The 19,385-nt window shown below is 45.4% G+C and overlaps 1 protein-coding gene across 1 annotated transcript; it reads right to left on the bottom strand.

The window, feature by feature from the left end:
* Window positions 1-15,942: 15,942 nt before the first annotated feature.
* NHLRC1 (NHL repeat containing E3 ubiquitin protein ligase 1) lies at window positions 15,943-18,855 on the bottom strand. Its single transcript, XM_051799266.1, has one exon. The coding sequence runs from the start codon at window positions 18,761-18,763 to the stop codon at window positions 17,615-17,617; it is 1,149 nt and encodes a 382-aa protein (XP_051655226.1). The 5' UTR covers window positions 18,764-18,855; the 3' UTR covers window positions 15,943-17,614.
* Window positions 18,856-19,385: the final 530 nt, after the last annotated feature.

Raw genomic sequence — 19,385 nt, 5'->3', positions numbered from 1 at the left:
GGGATTTGGTTTATGGCAGTGTCCTAGTTAGGACAGCTGAGATCAGTTCATCATGGTGGGTGTAACCCAAAACTGTATTCTATAGCCTTCCATGTCATTTCCCAGAAACTAGACTATTGTTGTCAATAGACTATTCGCACCCTCTGCCCATAGAGCATGGTGGGTGTAACCCAAAACTGTATTCTATAGCCTTCCATGTCATTTCCCAGAAACTAGACTATTGTTGTCAATAGACTATTCGCACCTTCTGCCCATAGAGCCTGACTCCTCAGGCTATAAACTAGGTGTTAAGAGGCCTGTGAGATAGGAGGATGTTTCTGTCCTCACACCCTTTGTGAACTCCCCGCCCTGAGGAGAGTACCAAGCATTCCTGCCTGAACTGGAGGATATATAATCTTGGAGTTTTGGAACATTTTTCAACCCACTCGTGGGATCCAGAGGACGGCTGCATCTCATCGCTCTCAACCAGACTTAGACCACCACTGGACTGCGATCACCAGTTCTGGCCAGACTGCAGCAGCTCTCCCACCAGCAGGTTCTTCCCCTCTCCCTTTACTTTGGACTCAAACAGGGCCCAAGGAACACCACTTTGTTCAGGCCCCAGGGTACTGGGTTACACATTTGGGTTTTTGTGGGTTGAGACCAATTGTTTGTTTGTATTATTGTACTTACTGTATTATTTTAATAAATTGTTATTCTGACTTATAATCTCTCCTTTGAGTTGGGTTCATTCCCCCTGCTGGTTAACTTTTAAACCAGCACATTTTGGCGCCCAACGTGGGGCAGAGAGAGAGATGTCAGAATCACAATTTCATTTGAAGCATTTGTCTATTTGAATATAGAAACTCCCTGATCACCATGTTGTTTGATGCACTCACATGGATGTTGTATTTGAGCCTGTTCATATTTCCACAGATGGCGTATTATTTGCCTGTTTTGATGCTCTCTTTAAGACCAGGGAGAGGGATCCAAATTGCTTTATTAGTATATTATGTTTATGTCATTCTAACATCAGAAGCAATGAGTTTCATTGTAAATGTGTATTCAGTCCTGTTTGCCTGTCCTGGTTTGGGTTGCTACCTCTGGGGCCTCATTAAAAATCGTACCCAGCTTTTTGGGGGAACAGGGGTGGATGGTTTCCAGCCTCCCACCTCCTTCTTCCCCTTCAGACCTGCTAAAACAGTTTTTGAAAATATTGAGTTCCCTTTTGATGTTAAGGACAGCATAATGTTATTGTTAGTGTTGCTCTGTCTGCTCTGTACTGTGTACACCATGTTTAGGGTCAGAAAAGTGCCTTTTAGGGAGGTTGGTTGGACACCTGCCCTGGGAGCAGATAATGCTGAGTGGCACGGGAAGTGGGAGGACATCAGCCAGTATTTGGAAAAGTTTTCTCCTCCAATGATCTGGAAATTCACCCCTGAACAACTGCAGGATCCTGTTAGCATGATAAGACTGGTGAAGGAAAAATGCTCTGGCAGCTCCAGAGATGGCCAGCTCACAGCAACCTGCTGGGCCCTGGCCACTGCCTACCGGGCACTGCTTGACATGATACAGCACTGTCAGGGCGAGGAGAGAAGGACCAAATCCGCAGACACCACGTCCACCCAAACCACAGCTGAGTCAGAGGGAGAAAGAAATGAACCAACCGGCACCGTGTCCACACAAACCATCGAGGAGCCAGAAGAACAAACAAAACCAATAGCAGTCGCCCCTGTCCAGAAAAGGAAATCAAAGACTAAATCAGTTCGCATAGCAAATGATGACGAAGAGGCGGGACCTTCACATCCACCGGAGGAGACAGAGCCAGAAATAATCACTCGGTCCCTGTCCCTGGGTGAGCTACGTGAGCTCCGGAGAGAGTTCACACGACAGGCGAACGAGTCCATTCTGACCTGGCTGCTCCGAATCTGGGATGCCGCAGCTAACGATACGATCCTAGATGGGAGTGAAGCCAGACAGCTGGGATCCCTGTCTCGAGATGTAGTCATTGATCAGGGGATTGGAAGGAGGCAGGAAACTCTCAGCCTCTGGCGGCGACTGTTGTCCAGTGTGAGGGAGAGATACCTTTGCAAGGAGGACCTCCACGTACAGCAAGGACAGTGGAACACGATGGAACAAGGTATCCGGTGCTTAAGGGAGTTAGCTGTACTGGAGATAATCTTTTCAGAGGATGAAAGATTCCCTAAGAGTCCAGATGGCGTACAGTGCACCTCCCAAATGTGGTTAAAGTTTGCACGACTCGGGCCAGAAATGTATTCCCGCTACTTAGCAACGCTGCAATGGAGGGAGGGAGAGGACAAGGTGGGAGCATTGGTTAGCAAACTCAGGATTTATGAAGACACTGTCACCGCCCCATTACGAGCCCACGTCTCATCTGTGGAAACCAAACTGGCTGAACACGTCCGAAGCCTAGAAGAGAAAATTGAAGAGGGACACCAGAAGCTAAGAGAAGAAATTAAGGAAGGGATTTTCCATATCTCGCCAGGACGAACAAGAGTCTCTGCTATCAGGAGCCAGCGTCCCCCAGCTAAGGAGAGAAGGTACACTCCACGTAGCGATCTATGGTTTTACCTCCGTGAGCATGGAGAAGATATGAGGAAGTGGGATGGGAAACCCACCTCTTCCTTAGCAGCCCGGGTACGTGAACTGAAAAGAGGAACAAATACCATAAAGAACTCTTCAAGGGTAAACGTTGCTCCAGTCTCTCGTGGGCAAGACTCCAGACGGTACAGGAATGATGATACGTCTGATCCTCTTGAAGGGACCTCCAGGTCATACCCACAAGAAGAGCACAATGAGTACCATGACCAGGACTAGGGGTGCCCTGCCTCTAGCCAGGTAGAGGAGAGGGACAATCGAGTCTATTGGACTGTGTGGATTCGGTGGCCTGGCACATCAGAGCCACAAAGATATAAGGCTTTAGTGGACACTGGCGCACAATGTACATTAATGCCATCAAGATACGTAGGGGCAGAATCCATCTCTATTTCTGGGGTGACAGGGGGATCCCAACAGCTGACTGTACTGGAAGCTGAAGTGAGCCTGACTGGGAAGGAATGGCACAGACACCCCATCGTGACTGGTCCAGAGGCCCCGTGTATCCTTGGCATAGATTACCTGAGGAGTGGGTATTTCAAAGACCCAAAAGGACTTCGTTGGGCTTTTGGCATAGCTGCTGTGGAGACGGAGGAAATCAGACAGTTGAACACCTTGCCTGGTCTCTCAGAGGACCCCTCTGCTGTGGGACTGCTGAAGGTTGAAGAACAATTGGTACCGATAGCCACAGCAACAGTGCACCGTCGGCAATACCGCACCGACCGAGACTCTGTGACCCCTATACAAAAGATGATCCGTGAACTGGAGACCCAGGGGGTGGTCAGCAAGACTCGCTCACCCTTTAATAGCCCTATATGGCCAGTGCGTAAGTCCAGCGGAGAGTGGAGGCTGACGGTGGATTACCGTGGACTCAATGAAGTCACACCACCCCTGAGTGCTGCTGTGCCGGACATGCTGGAGCTCCAGTACGAGCTGGAGTCCAAGGAAGCCAAGTGGTATGCCACCATTGACATAGCCAATGCCTTTTTCTCCATTCCTTTGGCAGCGGAGTGCAGGCCACAATTTGCTTTCACTTGGAGAGGTGTGCAGTACACCTGGAATCGACTGCCTCAGGGGTGGAAACACAGTCCCAGCATTTGCCATGGACTGATCCAGACTGCACTGGAAAAGGGTGAGGCTCCAGAGCACCTACAGTACATTGATGACATCATTGTATGGGGGAACACAGCGGGCGAAGTCTTCGAGAAAGGAGAGAAGATAATCCAGATTCTCCTAAGAGCCGGTTTTGCCATTAAACGGAGTAAGGTCAAGGGACCTGCTCAGGAAATTCAGTTCCTAGGAGTGAAGTGGCAAGATGGACGCCGTCTAATTCCAATGGAGGTGATTAACAAAATAGCAGCCATGTCCCCACCAACCAGCAAGAAGGAAACACAGGCTTTCCTAGGCGCTGTGGGCTTTTGGAGGATGCATATCCCCGAGTATAGTCAGATTGTAAGCCCTCTCTACCTTGTGACACGGAAGAAAAATGATTTCCAGTGGGGCCCCGAACAACAACAAGCCTTTGAACAAATTAAACAGGAGATTGCCCATGCGGTAGCCCTTGGGCCAGTAAGGACAGGACAGGACGTGAAGAACGTGCTCTACACAGCAGCCGGGGAGAATGGCCCTTCCTGGAGCCTCTGGCAGAAAGTGCCTGGGGAGACCCGAGGACGACCGCTGGGATTCTGGAGTCGGGGATACAAAGGATCTGAAGCCAGCTATACACCAACTGAGAAAGAGATCCTGGCTGCCTATGAAGGAGTTCGAGCTGCCTCAGAAGTAATCGGCACCGAAGCGCAGCTCCTCCTGGCACCCCGACTACCAGTGCTGGGCTGGATGTTCAAGGGAAGAGTTCCTTCCACACATCATGCCACCGATGCCACATGGAGTAAGTGGATGGCTCTGATCACGCAGCGAACCCGGATAGGGAATCCTAATCGCCCTGGGATTCTGGAAATTATCACCAATTGGCCCGAAGGTGAGAGTTTCGGACTATCCTCTGAAGAAGAGGAGGAGAAGGTGACACGGGCTGAGGAGGCCCCACCATATGACAAGCTACCCGCAGATGAAAGGCGATATGTGCTCTTCACGGATGGCTCCTGCCGCATTGTAGGGACAAACCGAAAATGGAAGGCAGCTGTATGGAGTCCCACACGGCGAGTTGCAGAAGCGACTGAAGGACAAGGTGGGTCAAGTCAGCTTGCAGAGCTTAAAGCCGTTCAGTTGGCTTTGGATATAGCTGAACGAGAGAAGTGGCCAAGACTCTATCTCTACACTGACTCATGGATGGTGGCCAATGCTCTGTGGGGATGGCTGGAGCGATGGAAAAAGGCCAACTGGCAGCGCCAAGGGAAACCCATCTGGGCGGCGGAGATGTGGCAGGACATCGCTGGCCGGGTAGAGAAGCTGAGTGTGAAGGTCCGTCACGTAGACGCTCATGTAGGCAAGAAACGGGCTAATGAGGAGCATCGTAACAACGAGCAGGCGGACCAAGCTGCCAGGATTAAAGTCTCTCAGGTAGATCTGGATTGGCAGCACAAAGGAGAATTATTTCTGGCTCGATGGGCCCATGACGCCTCCGGTCACCAGGGGAGAGATGCAACATACAGATGGGCTCGTGACCGAGGGGTGGACTTAACCAAGGACATTGTCTCACAGGTCATCCATGACTGTGAGACATGTGCTGCCATCAAGCAGGCCAAGCGGGTGAAGCCTCTATGGTATGGTGGACGGTGGTCAAAGTACAGGTATGGGGAAGCCTGGCAAGTTGACTACATCACGCTCCCCAAAACCCGCCAGGGTAAGCACTACGTACTGACCATGGTAGAAGGAAGCACTGGATGGTTGGAGACATACCCCGTGCCTCATGCCACTGCCCGGAATACCATCCTGGGCCTTGAAAAACAAGTCCTGTGGCGACACGGCACCCCGGAGAGAATTGAGTCTGATAATGGGACCCATTTCAAGAATGGCCTCGTAGACACCTGGGCCAAAGAGCATGGCATTGAGTGGGTGTATCATATCCCCTACCATGCACCAGCTGCTGGAAAAGTTGAGCGGTGCAACGGACTGCTGAAAACCACTCTGAAGGCACTGTGTGGGGAGACTCTCAAACACTGGGAGTTGCATTTAGCAAAGGCCACCTGGTTGGTCAACACCAGAGGTTCCATCAATCGAGCTGGCCCTGCCCAATCAGAACTTTTGCATACTGTAGATGGAGATAAAGTCCCCGTGGTACATATGAGAGGAATGTTAGGGAAGACTGTTTGGATTAGTCCCACCTCAAGCAAAGGCAAACCCATCCGAGGGATTGTTTTTGCTCAGGGACCTGGTTCCACGTGGTGGGTAATGCAAAAAGATGGGGAGACACGTTGTGTACCACAAGGGGACCTAATTTTGAGTGAGAATGGTCTGTAATGTTTCATTGTATATATATAGATAGATAGATAGATAGATAGATGTATATAGTTTTAAAGGGATATAGTTTTTAAAGGGGGTTAATTTGGGCATGACATGGATGGCATAGAATAAGGGGTGGATAATGTCCTAGTTAGGACAGCTGAGATCAGTTCATCATGGTGGGTGTAACCCAAAACTGTATTCTATAGCCTTCCATGTCATTTCCCAGAAACTAGACTATTGTTGTCAATAGACTATTCGCACCCTCTGCCCATAGAGCATGGTGGGTGTAACCCAAAACTGTATTCTATAGCCTTCCATGTCATTTCCCAGAAACTAGACTATTGTTGTCAATAGACTATTCGCACCTTCTGCCCATAGAGCCTGACTCCTCAGGCTATAAACTAGGTGTTAAGAGGCCTGTGAGATAGGAGGATGTTTCTGTCCTCACACCCTTTGTGAACTCCCCGCCCTGAGGAGAGTACCAAGCATTCCTGCCTGAACTGGAGGATATATAATCTTGGAGTTTTGGAACATTTTTCAACCCACTTGTGGGATCCAGAGGACGGCTGCATCTCATCGCTCTCAACCAGACTTAGACCACCACTGGACTGCGATCACCAGTTCTGGCCAGACTGCAGCAGCTCTCCCACCAGCAGGTTCTTCCCCTCTCCCTTTACTTTGGACTCAAACAGGGCCCAAGGAACACCACTTTGTTCAGGCCCCAGGGTACTGGGTTACACATTTGGGTTTTTGTGGGTTGAGACCAATTGTTTGTTTGTATTATTGTACTTACTGTATTATTTTAATAAATTGTTATTCTGACTTATAATCTCTCCTTTGAGTTGGGTTCATTCCCCCTGCTGGTTAACTTTTAAACCAGCACATGGCAGGGATTTTAACATCCCTGCAATTGTAACCTCAGATATGAGCCATAGTTCTGTCCTCCTCTGACAGCTAGTCATGTGCTATGTAGCTCACGTTTCTTAGCTGTCCAGGAAAGAAATGGTGGATTTATTTAGATTTTTGTTACTATTCATGTTAATTATCTGTATGTCATCCCTTTTTCACTTCAGGAAACACTCCACCCGCAACTCAAATAGCTTCGGAAATTTGTTTGTACTAGGGAGAGCGGGGCTGTGGTTATTCATCCTCGATTCACAATGAACTGATATCATAATCAAAATCTATGTAGTTGGGGCTCTTATCACTTCAGTTATTTCCTACAGGGAAAGAAGAGGTATGGATGACATGGTCACCTGGAAAACTCAGTACAGTATTTAGGAAAAGGAGTTGAAAATGAAATAGACCCATAAAAGGGTTACTGGGAGAACTGGGGAATGGTGAATATTATCAAAGAGCAGACTAACAAAGTTCAGTTTGTTTAGTCTAGCAAAATGAAGACTGAGAAGGGATATGGCTGTTTACACTTCCTTTCAGGCCAGTTAAAAGCATGGTGCTACTGAAGTTTCAGGAAAAACACTAGCACAAGAACAAATGGGTGTAAACCGTCTTTCATGCAGCCCTTTTATTCTGGGCTGAATTAGGAGGAGCACTGCCAGCAGATCAAGGGAGGTGATCCTTCCCCTCTGCTCAGCACTGGTAAGGTCATATCTGGAGTGCTGTGTCCAATTCTGGGCCCCCCAGTAGAAGAGAGATAGGAACACATGGAAGAGGCCACAAAGGTGATTAAGGGGCTGGAGCACCTCCTAAGAACAAGGGCTGAGAGAACTGCAACTATTTGGCCTGGAGGAGAGAAGGCTCAAGGGAAGGAATATTATCACTGTAGAGATATATGTGAAGGGAGGGTGCAAAAAGGAGGGAGTCAGACTCTCTTCAGTGGTGCCCCAGTGGTAGACCAGGAGGTGATGAGCACAAACTGAAACACAGGAGGTTTCCTCTGAACATTGGGGAACACTTTTTCACTGTGAAGGTGACTGAGTGCTGGCACAGGTTGCCCAGGGAGGTTGTGGAAGCTCCATCCTTAGAGATACTCAAAATCAGGACCATCCGGATATGGTCCTGCACAACTGGCACCAGGCAGCCCTGCTTGGGCAGGGACATTACACTAGATGGACTCCAAAGGTCCCTGCCAGCCTCAGCCCTTCTGTGTTTCTGTCTTGGAACACACTCAGGCTGCAAATGAATTGACTTCTTCCCCCAGACAAATGAATGGCTTCCTGCACATGAGACCAGAGGTCTAAATCCAGTGAATTTTAAAGAGTAAACTTGATTGGGTTAGATGACATGACAGCAGGGAACCTTTCCTGCTGACCCTACCAGACACATGCCACTACACAGTCTTTAAACATCATGGTGGTGATAATAGTTTATGGTAGTGGAAAGGGAAGGGAAAGGAAAGAGTTTTGTACTGTTAAAAAAGTAAGATCAAAGGGTCCCAAAGGAACTGACATTCCCTACATGTGGTTAATATAACTATTTAAGTTATGAAAAGGGATTGATGTTAAATTAGTAGAGATACATAATTTTTCCTTTTATTCTTTCCCTTTTCTACTCTATATTAGTAGAAATCAGATAATTCTCCTAAGAAACAACAAATTGCCATAGCTAGTTTGTAACACTATTTACAATTTAAATCAGTAGGCAGGCCCCAGTGAACTGAAGGAAAGGACAACCCTCCCATTATTCCCCCTACCCAGAAAGCTCTCACCCCTCTTCATCTTTATGATAAAGAATGTCTGGTATGCAAGCATCACTCCAGCACATCCATGCAGTTCCCTTGTGACTGCAAGTCCCAAATTGAGATTAAGGGCACTTGTGGGCAGGAGGTTGGCTCACGAACATTCTCCAGAGCATCACTAATTATAAGGCATTTGCTAAGTGCAGGTGTGTGCCTTACTACAGGTAAGAAAAAAGTGAGTCTGCAGCCTCCAAGTCTCTTCAGTTAGCAATCAGATACTACACACAGTCTGACTAACTTACAGCAGTGCTCAGGCTCTGTTTTCAGAGGCGTGCTTTATGCACAATAGGGAGGATCGGGAAAGCTGTAAATATAAACAGCGTGATTAGTGGCAACAGCCTCTTGGAACAGAAGAGCAGCATTCCTGTTAACTCTTCCACACTCAGTCACAGTCCCCTTGTTGGTTTACTTCCTGCTTTCAAAGAGAAGCTGAACTTTGCTGGCTACCCTGGGTGAGACTTAGAACCCGGGCCCTGCCCCTGGGAGGAGAAGGAGGGTGGGGAGGGAGTAGTGCATCCACCAAGCTTGCTTACTAAGTAAGCTGAGACAGTAACCATGCTGGCCAAGCCAAAATTTTTCCTTACACAACTACTTTTTTTTCTGATGCAATTACTTTTTTTCTGATGCCTGCAAATACATTCTCTAGCCAAACGTGATATCTTCCTAAAGTGTGGAGAACAAAAGATGCCCTTACTTGAAAGACAGTAGAAAGCAGAACAGTACACACTGGTAGGTCAGGGAGTAAGGAAGCTGAGTGAGACAAAGCCTTGAGAGAGAAGGTGGAATTGTGCTTGTTAAAACATCCAGAAGACAGCTCAGCACAGATCTGCTATCTATTAAATTTACCAGGAAGATTCACATTAAGTTCAACAGGTTTCATCAGCTCCTGTAGAAGGTGGAAACAAGTGCTGAAGGTGCTAATTAAGGTGCATAATGAGATTTGGGAAATAAAACACCTCATCACTTCTCTTCCCAGTCTCCCCAGTGTGAAGAAAACATACCAAATACAATAATCTCATAATCACCACCAACAAAATTATCAGCAACAGATCCTAGTCTCATTTTTAGAATGAAGACTCTTAAATAGTGCAACCATTGGGCATCCTTTTTTTCATCCTCTTTGACTCATGGCAAAAGGCTTGCTCTCTTCAGGTTAAAAGTATGGAGAAACAGACAGCCTTCCAAGCTTCTTGCAGTTTGTCTACACCAGTATTTGACAGGAAAACACAGAATAGTTATAGGGGTCATCCACAAAATCCAGTACAGGAGGACTTCTGTATCACTGGGACCAGCCTGCTGCTATTACAGAGAACTACAAGAAAAGCCCCCAACAAACTAGTGACTTGCAAGTTAGTGACTGATTTAATTTTTCCCACAGTCACTATTACAAATGGAGCTGTACAAGGAGAGCCAGGGTAGAAGGATTCCTAAAACTGTTAGTCCACACACAAAGGTCCTTTATCCTTTTCTCTCCTGTAATAAACTTTGCATTGCCTGTCTCCCAGATGCATTCCTTGAATGACTTAAGTCCTTTCCCACCATTCATATTGTGATCTGAGGTTTCCTCTCTTTAATCTGACAGCAAAGATGAAAGGCAGTTTTAGAAAAGAAACACAGCAAAACTAAAACATGGACAGAACTTCCAGGGCAATTAACTTTTCTTCTGAAATCAAAGTGGTGTGAACACACATATACACCACACAGTTTGAGTCTGAACAACAGCTAATGAGAAATACAGTTCTGGAAGGGACTAAACCAACTGGGAAGAATGGGTAAGGTTTGTGCAAAAGGCACAAATAGAAACAATGTGATTGAATTTCAGAAATCAAAAATTTAGCCTTATCATCAAGAAAATAGACTTGAGATTCAAGTCAAGTAAAGCAAAAGGGTAAAAGTCCATTGCTTGATACAAATGAAAATAATTCACTTGTATGGCTGTTATTTCTCCAGTGAAAGAGATACAAGAAAGACAAGATTTATTTCTGTCTTCAGGGTACACTTTTTTTAAGTGGCTGGTTTTGGTTTTTATCTCAGTAACTCTGACACAGTGGAAATATGTGAAATATAATATCAGCTGCATTTTAGTGGTAACACCATCCAAATATGGAACAGCTTTATGAACATCACAAAATAAATGTTAAAAAGACTTGTAGCTCTAATGCTGGGCTTGGGATAACTTCAGTTTCACTTTGCCATACTAGGGAAGAAACAGTGTACTTTTCACTTGGTCTTTAAAAGGCAGCAATCTTCCATGTGAAATTAAACCAAAAGTGGGTAACTACTCTGCAATCCCAGAAATCCTTTCACATAGTCTTCTTGGGACCTAGAATCTATAGCATCATCTCTACCACAGTGAAAACACCATAACTTTCCTAACCTGTTGACTAGGACCAATAACCTCCTCTTGAGGATCTGCAAGACCAGTTCAGGTATAAGGTCTCAACTGAAGCCAGTCCAGAGTGGGTCTTGCCCCAGATTGCTAGTTACTGAACAACTGCACATCCCAAAAGGGAGGTGTGGTACTGATCCAATTAATCTGATGGACTGTTGGGAACCAAGCAAGGATTTGATAATGTTATGAAAGAATAAATAAGAAAAGCTAAACTATTACGTTAGATTTCTTTCACAAAAGAGTTCTGATGTTGAAAGTCATAATTACTTATATTATATTCTAAACATGCACAGGATTTTCAGCACATAAAAACCCAAAGCGGCATTCCCAGAAATTGTCATCCTAAAGTCCACTGCAAAGACTTCTCCCAGGCAAACCTCTACACTAGCCTGAATCTCCCTGACTTCAAGCCCAGTCCTGCAGTGTTTATTTATGTGGACAATTCCATTTGCAGTACTCGTGACTGCACAGATAAACTATTCATGACAGAGTAGGCCTCAACTCAAACAAGTCACTTCAAGCAATAATAGGAACAGAAAAAGACTAATACACGTATTTGAAATACTTCTGGCTCCATAACATCAGGCTGTAAGCTGAGTGGAAGTTGGCGGAGAACTCATTGAAGAGCCCTATTTCCTACCTAATTAAGGATGACAGATAAAGGAGCCAGGCACATCCTTTTCATATGAAGATGATTATGCATTTTTAATACTTAATCTCACTGACTCTTTTTGATAGATTTCTTCTGAAGCATATCTTTGATGACATTATATTTCTTCTCGTGGTAGCACCCTAGTCTGTGATGGTAAAAAAAAAAATTGTTCTTTGTTTCTTACTTTCAATACAGATCAGTAGTTACTAAATACTGGTTAACAGTGGTTAAATTCCACAGTCTATATTATTCATGAAATCATGCTGGGTGAGCATCAAATGGGTTTGACCTCTCATCTATTTATATTTGGAAAAATTCCCAGTAAGACTCACCTCCTGTGATTATATAGGTGTGTAGCTCTTTCAAGATCATCTTCTTTGTATTACAAGTTTTAAAAGCAAGTTTTGATAAAGGACATCTTATCTTTTTTTGCTTTATTTTGGGTTTTAACATCTTCACATTTTTCTCAAAAAAATTCTTTATTTTTACCGGCTATAATTTATATCTCTTATCCTATGTCTTCCTTAAAATTGCCTACCTTTTATTCATTACAAAGCCTATAACTATATTTAGAGTATTTAATTAGAGAATTTTAAATATATTTCCATATATTTATGGAATCTTGTGAGTAGCAATATTTTCCGGATTTAAAAAACCAATATATTCCATGAAAGTAGGATTTGTTCTCTCACCTCAACTCAGTATCCATATAGTGCTCACCTGTGAACAAAGAATAAAAACTATCTACATTAAGAGGGATCTTTAGAAAAATGCTATATATGTTTATTCAATTACAGGGAGTGTACTTCCCAAAAATGCATAGATTTCTCCAAACCTTAATTTCCCACAGATTTTTGCTCCAGACTAACAGATAGTAAAAGCTAAGTCACAGATAACTCTCCTGAGGATTGCAATCTGAAAAGTGTGGTTGGGAAATCTGTCCAAATGTAGGTTATTCCTCTGCTAGAGGTAAATACTAATCAAAAGGCAACAGCCCTTATCATCTTGTCCATTTTCCAGGCTGAAATGCTTCACCTCTTAAGAATGCATTCCCTTTACTGGAATGATGGGTGTGCTCTGTGCTCTGACTTGGTGGAGTTTGCCCACTGCTTAAAACCACAGACACCTTTCATTAATTTTTTTTCTCCTTTTCAGAGTCCATCTCTTCTCCTCCTTTCTATCCTCAATGTGAAATATATAACTTGATCCCTGCAATGGGGCTTCACAGCAGTACACCTCCTTACAGAGCATTTCAAAACTCTGAAACCACACACCTTTGTGGAGCACACTGGAAGCAATTATCAAGGAATACACTGTGGTTTAGAAAAGTATTAATTTCCATGATTTGTAGGAAACACCAGAGGAATCAGCAACTAGAAGATCATCAGCAAAATGTCAAAACTTCTTCCAAAATCATAAAGCCAACTCCCAGACAAGAGGATTATTAAACACAGACTTTCCCTGTTTTGTTAAAGTACCAGCCTTGTAATGGGAACTCTGAGATCTAGCCAAAGGCTTCCCTTGATTCTCAGTTCTGTCTGCAGCTGCAGGGCCAAGACATTTGTACTGTGTTTGCCTCAAAGAGAGGTTGGAGTGCCAAGTTCAGAAATATCTGTAAATCTCTTGGAAAGCAGTAGTGAGAAAAAGGTGTAAATGCATCATCTACCCCCAGAGAACCTCTCCAGTATCAGAAAGCTTTGAAGCTGTCCAGGAGAATCAGACATATTACATGAAGGAAGCACTTTAGGGAAAGCCTGGATGTTTATGTAACTGTATCAAATAGGCACTTGCTGTTTTCCGAACAATCTGTCAGTTCTCCTGAGCTGCCTGAATGAAGGGTGAGGTTTAAAACTCATTTGCAAAATATGTGTATTTTTTTGCTCCTGTGGAGGCAAGCTGTGACTCACAGGTGACTTGTAAACTATAAGGATAGGTCTCTGAGAAGAGTAATAAAAAAAACCCAAACACTGAAGAGAAAGAAAAGAAAGCAAATTCCTCTTGTGCAGGGTGCAACAGCACCATGACTCACAGGGGCCCAGGGGAGAAAGCTGATTTTTGACCTCCATCAACCCTTTCAGAATTGAAAGGTCTTCTCTATTCAAGGCCATCATTTTGATGGACCTGCTCTATAAAACTCCTAGGAGTTTGGGAGCTGGATATTACAGGAGGTCCTCTCTTCCCCTGAAATCAGTCCATGTTAAAAAAGTGCTATGGTGGTGTTACATCCATGCTTTGAGAAAATATAAACATCAAACTGATGCGCACAGCAGTGGGGCTGGATGGAATAGAAAGATGCTCAAATGGACAATGGCCAAAATAAAGTAAATTTTTCCTTTTTTTTTTTTCACTTTCTCCCTTCTATTCATTAATCAATCTGAAAAATAGATTACATTCTTTATCTAAAATTACTTTCTTCACAAGCAAGCCAAAAAATATATGCATTACAGAACACTGTTTCAATACACATTTATGAAACTCCTCTGACTCCTTTAATTCCTTAACACTGTAAACATACCCTGATATATTTATATGCAGTGGTAGCAACCTGAGATCAGTGCTTAAAAATAAACCAAAGAGGAATTGCAACGTGTGTGTGCGCAACAGACACAACAATCTCTACTAGAGGCTGAAGAGATGACATTAGAAGGATACTGTCCATTATGCTTATTTGGTTTTAATCCAGATGGCTAAAGCATGAGGTATAGAGAGTCATGCAAATGTGGTGTTTTTTTAAAAATAAACTCAACAGTAATTATCATTGAAGCAACTAGACACAGTCCCACATTACTTTCTAGATGAAATGGCCACCAAAGGTAAGCACACATCTAGCTATCCCCATTCCAAGCACAACCAGTCAGACCCCAAAAAGGTCTAAGGATACCTACCTAAGGATATCTGTTCAAGTATGGTCCCCTCATCATTTGCCCTCCCTCTCTCAGAACACAAGTTTTTGTTCTGCTGAAATCTATGACTAAATTCCAACAGATTCGCAGGACTATGTGACCCCTGGGCTTTGAAAAGCAGATGGCATGAAGGTGTCATCCTGAAGGCAATGGATATCTGCAGTAGCTATAGGGGAAATGTACATATACACATAAAGGGCAAGAGTAAGTAAAAATGTCAGAGGCTTTTTAGTTTGTTATCAGCATATTGGTGGATCTCTCCCTCTCTCATTATCTCTTAAATTCTCCTTTGTGTCAAAAGAAAGTTTTCAGCTCTACTGCTGCATTTTCCTTTACACAATGAAGGACTCCGAATTTTAATTTCATTTTATAACATTTCATTATGGCTTCTCAATTTAGGCACCTGCATCAAATGAATTAGGAGGGAGTGTAATGGTTCCTTTGATGCAGGGCTGTACAACACTAAGCACCAAGCTATAAAGTAAAAGGAAAACAGCCGCATCATCCACAGAAGACGTCTACATTTGCTTTCAGTAGGTGGGTCGAGCAGAGACTGCAGGAGATGGCACACAGCAAACTAGGTAGAATAAAGGCACAAGGTTTATTTTGCTTGCAAACCCAAAAATCAAGTGATTTCTAGTCATATACCAAAGCAGACAGGAGCAAAATGGCTACCAATGAGAGGTTTTGTAGATTTTAAAACAATACGAGACAAATGTTTAAAAATCAGCATTTCAGCTACTGGAAAGTTGCCTGCATGGTGGTAGGTCCTAGGAAATTTGCCCATCCATGAGTTCAGTAGCAAAACCAAGCTTCTGGTGGACATGAAGGTTTGAGGAGATGAAAGCTCACAGCCCGTGGTTCACGTGAATTGCTACTGCAACAAACTATTAATTATGTATGAATACAGCATTGATGACACTGATGGCACTGCATGCATTTTGACACACAGCAGTCCCCCAAAGGAAGTGTTCTCTAATTGGTTCTATATCCCTCAAAGACAGATGTCTCCTTGGTACCTAGAAAGGAAAATATATAATCCAAGTGGATGCTCCTCTGAGTAAATTTCCTTCCTGATCTCTCAACAGGGCTCCTGCTCAGGACCATACACCTCCTGCTGCAGAACAACCAAGGAGGATTTCTGGTTCTTCCAAAGGCACTTACTGTTTGGCCTGGCAGCAGAGAATGCCAAAAAAGACCAAATTTACAGGTCCATATAATTTTCAATAGCAACAGATGGCCCTACAACAACTTCAGCAGGATATTTCCAGACAGAAAAAGAAACCATCTACAGGGCAACTGTGATAGAGAAATTGTATTGTAACAGAGAAACCCATGATGAAAATATATGAGGAATTTTCACTAAATTATTCAAATATAGGAATAAGCAAATCACACTTTATTGGCAGGTCACTGTTCAGTTAGCCAGTACAAATAGCTGCATGTAATAGATTTGTGTTGTTTATACAAATGTTAACATAAAACAGATTAATACATTGTCTGAATTAGAGGACTAAACTGCTCCAATTTAAGGTAAGTATTTGGTAAATCACTGGTGCAGCAATACATGCAGTTATTAAATGCCCTGAAGTCAGACCAAAAGCCAGATGAAAAATTTAGTGATAGAAAGATTGCCTCTGAATTTCCAATTACATTAGTTAATATTAATGATTTCAGTTACTAAATAAATTACTCCAAAAGTTTTATGCCATTTCAACCTACTTGTCTCTACCTCAGATAGCATTTACATTTATATCTAACTTCATTTTAACACTGAAGCACCTGAGTAATCATTTCAGCAGCAGGTAAATGCCTAAAAATGCAGCAGTGACTTCTAGCGGGGGTGTTAATCCTTCTCAGAATTCAGATACACCGTAATTTCCACTGTGCAATAAGGCAAGAGAACTTGTGTCCACAATGAAACTACCTTCAAGAGAATATAAACTGATCTAAACCTTCTGTGTATTCACAATCAACAAAACCTCATTTGGAAGCTAGGAAGAAAATGGGCCTTACTTCCCTCTTTCTCTATTACTTCTCACTAACATTTCAATTTGCAGTCGAATCCTCCAGTTTGGGTGCAAAAGCACTGTATTAATGACAAAGCAGGAGCAGGCAGTATTGAAAACCTTCTAAGTGCACTTGTGTTAGCAGCACAGCCAACTCAAATTTACATATGCAAGAGTATTTGTGGTCTAAACACCATTACTTCAAGGAGCTTTTAAGGGAAAGCTGCCCATGCTGTGGAACCACACACCAGATTATCTCTAGGTAAAGACACAGAGTTGGGCATTTTAGAGGAAGACAGAGTGTTCCAGTACAACCCTAATAAAGGTGGGAAAAAAAATAGCAGACTGAAGGGTGCTCCCAGAAATGTGTTTTCCTGGTATGGAAAAAATAGGCTTTGAACACCACATAACTCACTCATCAGTGGTAGCTCCTCAATCGCAATGTTCTTAGCTGGATTTAGGCAACCTTGAACGGAAGCTTCCAATTCTCCTATCATTTTGTCAAGCCAAACTTCTTTCTTGTGGAAACAAGAAAGCTGGAATTCCTGGAAACAGAATATCTGTCAACCCCATGAGCGTATCTATGCTTAATTAAGAACAATGAAAACTGTGTGCTGGGAAATGTAAATAAATGATGCATCACTTTCACAGGTGCTGGTCTTTGATTACTCATCAAAAAGGATGAAAAACGTTTGGTTTTCAAGATCTGGACTAGTTTTAAAATGCCAAATTATTTGTTTGGTTGATTCATTGTTGACTACAGCCAGCAGCAGCTAGGTCTTCTCCCACAGGTAGGCAAGAGGTCCAACACAAGTTTTGCAGGAAGCACGGCATGTTGGTCAGGGGGTAATTTCACCATAAAGCCCAGAAACCACCTCCTCTCTCTGTGCCTACAAGCACCAGAACTTTCCATGCGTTATGGCCAAAAGCAGCTTGAACCTGAACAGTAAGCATCTAAACCATTCAGGTAGAGCTATATATTTTTATTGAATGATCACCACTGTCTAAAATGACGAGGGAATCATTTGCCGTGTAAGTCAGTCCGACAGGATAAGAAAGCCCATAGTTAATTAGAGGGTTAAACATGGGAAACTCCTCTGGTTTCCCTAAGCATATTACGGCCTGGCTACAGACATCCGTTACTATAACACGACCTTCTTTGTCAAAGGCCACAGCCGTAGCATACATTTTGGACGGGAAAACGAGGTTCAGACCGAAGCTATCCAGCTGGCCGATGAGATCCATCTCCACACTGAATATCTTCACTCGGGTGCTGCCCTTGTTCAGTCCTTGAGCTTTCAGGTGCTCTATTACCGCGACAGCCCCCGAGGTCTGGCAGACCGCGACCGCTCTGGGGCTGACGAGCTGAGCCCGGATCATCTGACACTTCTTCAATTCCCCCCTTCCAAAGTCGGCCGTCAGGCGGTAGAGAGCGCCTGCCTCCGAGTCGGTCAGGATTACTTCACTCTCGGGGGTGGCATCCAAGCCCCAGGGCAAACGGAAGCCTTCCCGGACCGCCAGGACCCCCCTTCCCTCAAAATCGAAGGCCTTCACGGAGCGGTCCCCGCCGTCGGTGACCACCACGTGCCCGTCCGACGTGACCGTCACATCGAGCGGGTACTTCACGTCGTTGCCCGCGTCCCCCCTCTCCCCGAACCGCTGCAGGCAGAACCCGCTGGGCCCGAAGACGTGGATCCTCTTCTTGCCGTCGTGTGCCACGGCCAGGCGCCCCGTGCCGCGGCAGGCCGCCACCCCGGTGGGGTTCACCAGCGACCCCCAGCCGCCTAGGCACAGCCGCAGCCCGAGCCCCGCGGGGGCCGGCGCGGCCGACCCTGGGCCGCCGCTCCCGCCCAGGGCCCGGGCGAGGCGGCCGGCGGGGCCCAGAAGCTCCAGCAGCTGCAGCAGCGGGCGGCAGTCGCTGGTCTCGGCGGGGCCGCAGGGCCGCCGGCAGAAGGGACACTCCAGGCGCCGGCTCAGGGCCCCCACGCAGCCCCCGCACAGGACGTGCCCGCAGGGCAAGTTGCGCGGCCGCCGCTGCCCGTCGGGGCCGTACGGCTCGAAGCACACCCGGCACTCCAGCAGGCTGAGCTCGGCCTCGTCCTCCGCCGCCATCCCGGCCCGAGGAGGTCGGACGGATCGCCCGGAGGGGCCCCGGATCACCCGCGCCGAGCGGGGCGGGCGCTGAGCGCGGCCGAGGCGGCCGCGCGCCCCCTGCGGGCCAGCCCGGGCGGGGCAGCGCTGCCGGCGGGACGGCGCCGAGGGGCCCGGGCTGCCCGCCCTGCCGGGGTCATCAGCGTTCCCCTGTCCGCCAGAGCATTCAAATATCCAGCAGAATGTTCAAATATCCACCCGAGCCTTCCTGTCTCCAGCGGATTATTCATATATTCATCAGATTATTCATATATCCGCCAGATCCTCACAGACATCCAGTTACCGGGTTACCACACCACTGCTAGTGCTATTTATATCCCTACCAGAGTAAGGAAGTAAGCCACAGCTTCACAGAACCATAGAATGGTTGGAAAGGACCTTGAAGATCATCAAGTTCCAACCCCTCCTGCCATGGGCAGGGGCATCTGCCACTAAACCGTGTTGCTCAGAGCCTTATCCAACCTGGCCTTGAACACTTCCAGGGATGGGGCATCCACAGCTTCTCTGGGCAACATGTGCCAGTGTCAGTATCCTCTGTCAGTTTGAAGCCATTACCCATTGTTCTGTCACTGCATGCCCTCAT

The sequence above is a fragment of the Manacus candei genome, unplaced genomic scaffold (genome assembly GCF_025592945.1).
Source record: "Manacus candei isolate 608988 ecotype Guabito, Panama unplaced genomic scaffold, ASM2559294v1 h1tg000049l, whole genome shotgun sequence".
Lineage (NCBI taxonomy): Eukaryota > Metazoa > Chordata > Aves > Passeriformes > Pipridae > Manacus > Manacus candei.
This window is presented reverse-complemented; position numbering and strand designations above follow the sequence as displayed.